Consider the following 10,128-nt stretch of genomic DNA (forward strand, 5'->3'; position numbering starts at 1 on the left):
AGACTGGTGAATGCAATCAGCCTGACTCTGTCATTATGCGTTATGAATAAATGTATGCATTACCATTATTATCAATTACATGTCCTACAATACATAATCATGCATAAATTATGCATATCTATTCAGCTCCTCACCTATTAGCTCTTTTCTGAATTGCTTATTCAAAAACAGCTCAGCTAACAGGCACGCAGTCCCCAGCACAGACCCACATGCACAGACTCACACAATCAACACTAACTGGAGTTTCCCAAATTCTCCAAATGATCTAAACCAAAAAGGCCAACTGAGAAAACATTTGAATAATGTGTGGTCACATGTGTGGGGGGGGTACAATACTTTCAACAGCTAAAGTACGGTGGGACAGACCCTCCTCAGCAAAGAGCTGGAACAGCTTGTCACTTCCTATTCACTGCATCATGTGGCTCATGGTCTCGGCTACTTCCTCTTTTCACTACGTATCAATACTAGACGACAGTATTTACTTTCCACCACACACACTGGGGAGGCTGTATGAAGAACAACTAGTTTGAGGACTTCATGACAATTTACATATTCGATTTATAATGGATGGAGATCTGCTGTCTTTGTCATCTTCCTCCTCGTTATCATCTTCAGCAGCAGAAGCAGAAGCAACAGGAGGACAGAAAGATGCTTCACCTAAGAGTGACAGCAGCCTTCCTCAGAGCCAACAGGAACCCAAATCAGCTGAAGAAGAGTTGTGGTGAGTGTGTAAGTGTGTGCGAGTGCGTGTGTGTATATCTACGTATGAAATAGAAACAAAAACAGGAAAATATGCCGTAAATCCTGTCAATCACAGCCTCAAATCCATACTTCTCATGGTAAGATTTATGATGGCTACCTATACTGTACAAGGGCTGCTGAGTTTCTGTCCACCTAAAAAAGTACATAGTTTCAGAGCCCGAGGTATACAATAAATATTTAGGTGTCATTTTAACAGTCGTCTCGTCAGTGCCTGTAAGCTCTTCCATTTTAGAAATGCTTTAAAAAGACTCAAACTCCCATTGTAGATAAAGTCCTATTTCTTGTGAGATGTTTGTAAAGATATTTGTGTAGTTTAACGAGGAAGTTCCCCTCAGTGAGAGGAGGAATAAAGAGTAACTGCGGAGTTTCCCATGAGATCACCAAAAAAACGTAGGCTTCAGTTCACTGTTTCGCAAGACTTGGTTTAAATACAAATGCCACCAAAATGTCATTTCTTGCTTAATGTCAAGAAATCAACCTTTTAAAAAAGTATAATTTATGTGTCTTTTATGTTTATTATGCTAATTATATGCTACATATTAAACATACGTGTGTGTGTGTGTGTGTGTGTGTGTGTGTGTGTGTGTGTGTGTGACTAATATTCTTTATTCTCAATGGGGAACAGTATTTACCCATATGATGAGTCTGTCTTAAAGCAGCCTCGTCCGCCTCCTCCTGTGGGGCTTTAACTGTGGCCACCCCACGCACAAGTAGAGTGATATTTGTCAGGGTTACCAGCAAGAAGGAAAGATTTTTTTCTGTCTACCTCTTTATTATATGACATGACAGTAAATTACCATATTGCCGCAGAAGGCAGTAGCATTTTGGTGTCCTTCCGAGATGGCATATGATTGAAAACTTAGTGAAACTGGGTCACAGAGTGTGTATCGGCTGTCAAAGCTGGAAGAGAAAAAGCTCTGTATCAGGGAGACATGAAGCATAGTTGCCCCAGTGGGATGGCTGAATACACAGCGTTAGCTTGCCAAGACAGGGTTTTGGGCATGGGTGCATTTGTATTTAATGCCGTACTGGCCACTAAAGTTAGGCTCCGTTTCATTTCATTGTGTTTCTTTACAGCTTCTGCCCTCATGCTGCACCTCCCAAACTGCAGAGCAGGGGGTTCATTGTAGTTGATTTCCCTATTAGTGACCATAAACAGTCTGTGCTAAAGCCCTTTGCGCTCTCGTCGAGCCCAGAAATATGACAGATGGCACAGAGTGTAAAATTAGACAAGCAGTTTTAACCATGGTTACACTTTCTTTTTGTATAATGACCGTTTCAAATCTCAGAACAGGCTTTGAGCATTTTAAACAAACCAAAGGAACTTTTGCAGAATTTCTTCAAGGCTTTTGAAAATATCAGCTTTTCAGAGAACAAGGAAAAAGTCACTGTTCTGAGCTTTGTTAACAACATTCGTTTGATTGTCCAGGGCTTTCAGCAGTTCTTAGAAAAGCATAGTTTTTAAATGAAGTTATACAGGGCACTGGTGTATTTGGAGGAACTTTTGAGGTTTGTTTTGTCGTTGCTAAGCTAAACTTTTGGTGCCCAAAATTAGTCACACTAGACATAGAATGAAAATTTAAAAAAAAAACAACTTCCCTTAATACTGTTCCTATAATCACAAGAGGACACAGAATGTATAGTCCCATTAGAGAAACTGATGAACCTGACAGCAAAGTTATCTATTTAAATAAAGGTTAGCACAGAGGGGCATGTAGGTCCAAGTAGGGTTTGAATCTGGTAGCTGGGGCCTTTTTACATGTACTTTGACTTCCTGGAAGCCAAGTTTGGGGGGATTCCCACAATCCTATCTCTATCAGCCCTGACTACGCCCTCTCAACCTGTGACAGCTGCGATAGGCTTCAGGTAGAGGTGGGCAGATCGAACCAGATATCCATAATATCGGTATCATTTTTTGGAAATTAAAAAAATATACCACAAACATAACATATGTTATTTATAGCCTATAGCAGATTTACAGATTTAAACAAGAGAAGCTAACCCAAAGTGCTTTAGAGAAAGGTACATTTGCATTCCAGATCTCCAAAATCTCCAAAAATCCCAGTTTCTGTCACCCAAATGCAGAACTAGGAAAAAAAAAGTAAAGTAAAAATCACAGCTTTACTCAACGCTGGAAAAAACAACAGAGAACAACAACTAACTAAACTACTGTAGGGATGTACACGTGGATGTAAACTCATACATCATGAGTGAAAACGCAACAAAGAACAAACGGAGACAATAGATGCACAGCAGAAGCAAGAATGGACAAACCTGGGGTGCACAGGCAGGAGACTATCAAAATAAAACAGGAAACAACACACTCGACCGAGACACATGAAGTTGACATAGGACGTGAAAGGAGAGGGAAATCAGACAAACACGGGGACATGACCAGGGAGATAAAGGATAACAAAACTCAGAGATTAGACAGACTAAAACAAGAGACACTGATGATAAGGCAGAGACGAAACCAAGGAACAGACTAAACACGAAAAGAGAACTAACATACACTGCTCTCTCCTGCATACGCCGTCTTCACAGCTATCAGTACTGTATCGGCAACACTGGCCCTGTATTTACTTGGTATCGGATTGATCCATGTGTGCAGTATTGCACAGCACTAGCCTCAGCGACCCTGAAATGGATAAATGGAAAAAAATGGATGTATGGTTAGATTTATTTATTTTTAACAGATTACATCACATTTATATATAAAAAGAGTCTTGCTAGCAATAGTAATAGCTTCAAAAGTTAACCCATTGTGCCACTTTGCTCATGATTAGACTTCCATGTTCCTATTTGTGGCTATTGCCTTGCTCCTTTCTGAAATTGTGTAACACAGATTTTCACATAGCAGGACACTGAACATAAGTGGATGAAAGCATGTGTTTGCGGAGGAGTTTAGCCTTGAGGGGAATGAGGTATGATCGCAAATTGTTATTCTTTGTAGTACTTAGCTCTGTGAGGTTGCGGCAGTATTTTTGTGTTAAGAAGCCCTGCGGCCTGCGTTCACGGTTTTGTGTGTTCCTCCGTGAGCAGATACCCCACCTCCCCACCCTCGGGCTTCTTCTCCCCCTTTCGGCTGCCTCTCTCTTAGCTGCTTCTTTTTAAGTAGATCTCTTATCAGAGCTGGTAGAAAGGAAGCTAGTTTGTCTAATTAGGCCTTGCAAATATTTTTCGTTCCTGCGTGCAGTTCAATAGAAAAGTGCATTTTCCAGGGATCATCACCCACGTTGTTTCCATAGGCTATCAATGCGCAGATACATCGGATAGTAAACAAACTTTGATATGCCAGGAGAGACACTGAGAAGAACATCGCTCTGTGTGTGTGTGTGTGTGTGTGTGCCTGAGTATTTTGAGTGCATAATGTGACTATGCATTTGTGTGTGTGTGTGTGTGTGTGTGTGTGTGTGTGTGTGTGTGTGTGCGTGGGTGTGCATAATGGCTCCTATTCGATTCACTGTAAGTGCACTCTGCGGGAGTGGGCGTTCAAAAGTACCTTGACTTTTTTTTAAGTGTACATGTGTTGGCTTATTAATGGAAATCCTTTTCTGATGTTCTTCATCATGATTTTATTTAAGGCAAACTCCATATCCTCTTCTGATATGTATGCATGCGTAAACAGCATCTGTGTGTCGGTGTGCAGGGCGCAGGAGGAGAGTCCCGTGGCTGACAGGCTGCTGTCCACAGAGGAGCAGGTGACTCTGATCACAGAGAGTCTGACAGTCACCTCGACTGACCAGGAGAAACTGCTGCTGCTCAACAAGAACACCGAGCTCCGCAGAGTCAACAAGGAGGTACAGCATCGCATTAAAACCAGCACATATCCTCTGCCGGCCCGCATTTTATTGCTGATGTTGGCAATTACATTTAGTTCTCTCTGAAAACCAGAGGAGAACTGTGGGTGTTGTGTGAAAACTGCTGCAAAGCTGTGAAGAACCATCATTTGAGTTCAATTTTTCACTATTATACAACCTCGGCTTCCTGATTTTAATTAGTTGCTTCTTAATAAAAAAGGAAACTGGTTGGAGGGGGGGGAACTCTAATGCATTTAGAGTAAGAATGAAGTGCCCGGCTTCAGTTTGTGATGCCAGCATTGTTGTGACGACAGACAGAGTGACGGAAGTAAAGATTAAATGAACGATGCTATTGATTACTGCAGTGGAGGCCTTGGCAGTAATGACTGTTGTGAGATGATGATGGTGATGATGATGTGTCACAGCTGATGAAGCTGAACGAGGACTGGGACCAGGTGTACCGCAGTGCCACGCTGCGACTACAGCACAGGCTGGAGGCTTTGGAGCTGGAGAACAGCGCAATCAAACAGCTAAACAACAGACTGCTCCTCAAAGTTGAACATCAGCAGGTAAATGCAACAATATTTTAAGCGCTAACACGCCACCGCACGATTTATTCTGGGCATTTGCTTATATACTGAGAAGTGGGTGTCACAGACAAGGGGATTCCTAAACAGTTATCTTGCGCCTGTTATAAATAGCCATCGATAATAGATGTGGTTTGCATGTGTGATATTTATTGCTATATTTGGGATTGCAGAGTGCAAAGGAGTACTATGAGCAAGCATTGATGCAGGAGCTGAAGAAGAACCAAGAGCTGCAAGAATATATCAGACTGCTGGAGAGCAGGATGCACCACCCAGGGAGAGACTTTACGCCTGCCAAACCGGTATTGCTCCTGTCAGAGGGTCTCACCTGGACCTGATCACATTGTGCATTTTCTTTTCTTTTTTTTCAGTTGTATGATCACAGTGTTGCTCATCTCTTTGTCTTTTTTTTTCCATCAAAGGGAAGCTTTACTACTGTGATGCGAGGTCCAGCTCTGGGCCCGGGAAGTCATCCTGACCTGTCTTGCGGCTCTGGACAAAACCCTTCACCCTCCTTTTTCCCAGCTTCTACCAGCCCAGAGGCTGAGTATCAGCGAAAAGGCCAGGCCAGCAGTTCCCCACTGGGAGCGATGGAAAACTCCAAGCAAGAAGTGCAGGATTTAAAAGAGCAGCTGGAGGCACTGAGATGTCAGGTGGGCTGCTCTCTTCTGCACAGCTTCCAGAAATGTGTCTGTTTCTAATGAGACGAGAACAGAATTGATGTCGACTCGCTGTTGCCAGGGAAAGATTTGCTTAATGCTGAAAGAGACTTCAATGAGGCGGTGAACTGCACCACCAAGTGGTGGCTCTGTGCCGCGCAGACATTCATAGTAATAAGCGTCTGCAGATTGCAAGATACGGCTTTAACGCTGGCTCGCTGCCATGTTTTTGTCTTGTGTCAGCAGACTGAGATATATGAGGCAGAATATCAGACAGAGCACAACGACCACAAGCACACGCTGCAGGAGAACCGAAAGCTGAGGAAGAAGAGAGAGGAGATGCGCCAACAGGTGGCACTACTGCAAGAACAGGTAGTGTTTTTGTCTACGCACAAGAGCACACAATCACACAGGCGAACACACCCACATTCATACTTAAATCCCTTAAGCAAAGATTATGAAGCCTGCCTGCTGTCTGATCTTGATCCAAACCTTGCAAAATAAATGTAAAGCAATAGAAAATTCATGCAGTGACTGGTTATTTCTTTTGGTTTATAGTGTCAAACTAGAGACTTTAATGCCATATTTTTATTTATGCAATATGTTTAAACATATTGTAGTAGGCATATATGATTAATCCACAGCTGCTCCAAATAAAAAAAATGTACGGATTAAACCCCTTTCAGCTTCGACCTTAATGTCTTAAAGATGTGTTTGTCACTGGAATCTCGTGTGTTTTTCTCATCAGCTTAAGATATATGAGGATGACTTCAGACGGGAGCGGTCGGACAAACAGATGCTGCAGAGGCTGCTGTTACAGAAGACGTCTGAACACAAAAACCCTGTGCTCATCCACCGCTGTAATAACGAGCAGCAGCTGCTAGGGGGCGACAAGAGACCACAAAACGGAGAGAAAAGGAAACAGCACCACCCACTCTGCCCAAAGCACCCTAACAGGGACAAAGACTCAGTGTGAGACTTAGCGAGTCATGTTTACAGAAAATGATTGCCTGGTAACATCAGACTCACTAAATGTGTCAGCAGCTCTCAAAGGATCTTGAGTACTAAGTCTCGTCTGGAAAAGCATCATTAGACAAAGTCAAACTCTTTATGTAATTTTTTTAAGCACTTCAGCAGAAACATTTGCCAGTGTGTACATAACTATCACTGCTGCAAGTCTGAAGTTTCCTTATAGTGTAAAAAGAACAACCTTATGAAATATTCCCTTCACAGTCGAAGAGAAACTGAAACAAAAAGAACAGAAAGAGAAGTAGGAGACCAGAACTGAGCGAGAAGATGAGCGAACCAGAAACTCTAGTTCGAGCTAAACAAACACCTCACAGATCCTCAACTGACAGCTTCACTGTTTGTGCACAAATGTGCTGGTTTGTGAAGGGAAGTAGTTGCACACTGCTGTACGTATGACATCATCACTTAGAACAAACATAACCAGACAAGTTTCAGAAGAAAGTTCCTTCTTTTATTTTTAAGGAATATTTTGAAACTATAATGACGTCGTTACTTAACATGACAGTTTTCAGCTGTGCTAACTCGATCACTTACCCACATAACTTAACTTATACCTTAATAATTTAGCAACGTGGGACTGACATTGGTTGAAGATGTGCCTGTGTAGCTAGTTTAGTCAAAATCAGGCATGATTTATGAATGTAATTCATGACACTTGCATCGTTTCATGTTTTCGATAAGGAGTAAATATGCTTTTATTAGGATTAACATATTTAAGTCGCCTTTTGAATCTTTCACTTCATTGCAAAACTTTTGTATAACCCTTTTTTGTAAAAGGTCATTTAATATCTATAATTTTTAATTAAAGATACAGATAATTAATATCACTAATAATTATATTTTCATTAGTTTGTGTAATTAAAGATTGTTTAAATGGCATATGTTGTATATACCATGGTGTTGTAACTATGGATATCGTGTAGTACAATCATGCTTTTACTGATCAATGATCATTCCTGGCATCTCACCAACACAGACAAGGTGTTATGTTATGTTATTAACATAAGGTTTAGCTTCATACTAGTCATCATAATAATACTTATATATGCATTACAAATTACTTATTCTCATATGGATTCATAAATGACAGTTGTGGCTTTATTAAACTATCTGTGTAATGTTCATAGATACTAATTGGCTAATATACAAAGCAGTTATTAGCCAATTAGTAAACATTATAAAATAAAGCATGATTTGATGATCAATTTTAATACATGTATTCACATTGATTCAGCATACCAACACAGCTGTGCCGTTTATGTAGTTCTTCAATGGACGCATTGCACTGAACCATCAAACCTATTTGCAATTTCAGAAAGTTGTACAAGGAAGTAGGGTTGAGTGGGTTTTTTTCCTCAGAGGTTAATGTTTTTGCAGTCTGAAGGAAGTGGTTAGTGTTGCTGTGCCTTTTTACTGCTAAGTGGTCTTTGTCTTCACTGAAACCAGAGGTCACCAAAGAGTGACTGGAGGGGTTTTCCTAAACAAGATTTTCCACAGCATACTTCCAGGTTTTTGTAACAGGCTGTGAAAGGTTGCCTGTCTTTGTATTAAAGGGTTGTTATGTTTATTCGGTCATTGATTCATTGATTTTCACAGATATATTTAAAAGTAAAATTGCTTGTCAGCACCAAAGTGACAGAAGGAAGTCACTGTGGAAGGTGTTGTTTGTTTGTCACACTGAAACCGATCTGCATCCTCAAACTGATGGGTTGTTTCCACGCTGCTCATTTATCCCTTTTTCCAGTTTATGAATAAAATATATTGTTATTAATCTTCCCACAAGACCTTTTGTTGAATCTAGTTTGGTTTTTTTATCAGCTTTTATCACTGAAATAAAATGACACAAGTTATGGTTATGGTTATAAGGTTATGCTTTTATTGCATTGGCACAGTGTTTGGGATTTTTGCCATGCTGAAAAATTAAGCCGTTTGCAACCAGGTGCTTTCCAGATGGTGTTTTACGGTGGATCAAAAGAGGTACTGACATCAGTGACATCAATCTGGACAAGAGCCCAAACACCAGTGGCTGAAATGCAGCCTCAAACCATGACAGAGCCTTCACCGTGTTTTACAGATGGCTGTAGAAACTCACTGTTTTACGTCTATCTTGACCTGCTGCCCACAGATGTGCTCAGAAGTTTACATATGGGCATAGCTGTCAGTCCAGTTCTTGTATAATTTGGGATGCCTTACCCTTTTCACCCTCTTTCCCTTCATTATGAATGGCTTCTTGACAGCCACCCTTCACAGAGACCATTTCTGATGAGACTTCAGTGAAGAGTAGATGGTTTAACTCAGTGGTTCCCCAACTTTTTTTGCCAGGCCCCCTTTTTACTTGAAAATGTTCGCGCCCCCCCCAAACAAACACATCCTCCAGACACACACACCCATATTTTGTTTACAAACTCCATTGAGGTTTATTTCAGACCTCAAACATTTAGTAAACAATTAAGCAAATACAAGTAAACAGCAATAAATTACAGGTAGTAATAAAATATACTACTAACTCTTTTACGCTACGTCCACACCTACATGGGTATTTTTGAAAACTCAGCTGTTTCTATGCGTTTGGGCTTTTCGTCAACACGTAAACGGCGTTGCGATTCACCGAAAACGGAGATTTTTTAAAACTCCTTTTTTGCGTTTACGTGTGGACGAGGATTACAGAGTTCGTCACGCAACGTCAAAGGTATGTGCCTCTTTTCACGTCAGGCTGTGCGCCACGTTATTGTTTACATGACATGAATTGCAGAATGGCAGATAGAGACAAAATACTGTTACTGTTAATCTGACTATCTTCAGGTTTTACACGCTTACATACACACACACGCAGTTACTGTCCCTCCATTTAGAAAGGCAGAGGCGTCACAGTGTGATTATTTTATGTGTAGTTGTTTTTTTTCCTGTGTAATAATATTCAACATTGCTATCAATATATTTTTCAAAAAATGTCTCTCTGTGCAAAATGGGTTTAAACACATAAATAGCTGTGGGATACTGTTTGTCCGTGATTTGAACAGGGGGAACAAATTACGGCAGGATCAGCCTGATATTATTTGTATCCCACTGTAACTTTACTGCATAAAGAGCTAACATGTCCAAAATGTCAGGAGTAGTTAGTTATTACAAGAAGTGTTTGTGAACTAAAAGTCAAGAATGTGGGATACTGTTTGTCCGTGATTTGGAGAGCCCAGCGCTGCTCCCGACGCAGGGAAACTAATTTTGCAGGGGAGGCCTACCTTGGCACTTGTGCAGATGAAGCCAAAGGGAAGATATGCTTCACCATATTTT

At 40.9% G+C, this 10,128-nt stretch overlaps 1 protein-coding gene across 1 annotated transcript; it reads left to right on the forward strand.

Moving 5' to 3' along the window:
• Window positions 1-448: 448 nt before the first annotated feature.
• On the forward strand, window positions 449-8,404 carry si:ch211-153b23.7. The gene is made up of 7 exons (XM_031745315.2): window positions 449-721; window positions 4,412-4,562; window positions 4,988-5,131; window positions 5,323-5,451; window positions 5,572-5,802; window positions 6,055-6,180; window positions 6,557-8,404. Exons 1-7 carry the CDS (start codon window positions 564-566, stop codon window positions 6,782-6,784), a joined length of 1,167 nt encoding a protein of 388 aa, XP_031601175.1. The 5' UTR covers window positions 449-563; the 3' UTR covers window positions 6,785-8,404.
• Window positions 8,405-10,128: the final 1,724 nt, after the last annotated feature.

The sequence above is a fragment of the Oreochromis aureus genome, linkage group 2, assembly GCF_013358895.1.
Source record: "Oreochromis aureus strain Israel breed Guangdong linkage group 2, ZZ_aureus, whole genome shotgun sequence".
In the NCBI taxonomy this organism is placed as follows: domain Eukaryota; kingdom Metazoa; phylum Chordata; class Actinopteri; order Cichliformes; family Cichlidae; genus Oreochromis; species Oreochromis aureus.

Coding starts and splice junctions, on each gene's coding strand:
- si:ch211-153b23.7 (XM_031745315.2), top strand. CDS start 564: ATGGATGGAGATCTGCTGTCTTTGTCATCTTCCTCCTCGTTATCATCT. Junction 5,452..5,571: donor ACTTTACGCCTGCCAAACCG/GTATTGCTCCTG, acceptor TTTCCATCAAAG/GGAAGCTTTACTACTGTGAT. Junction 6,181..6,556: donor TGGCACTACTGCAAGAACAG/GTAGTGTTTTTG, acceptor TTTTCTCATCAG/CTTAAGATATATGAGGATGA.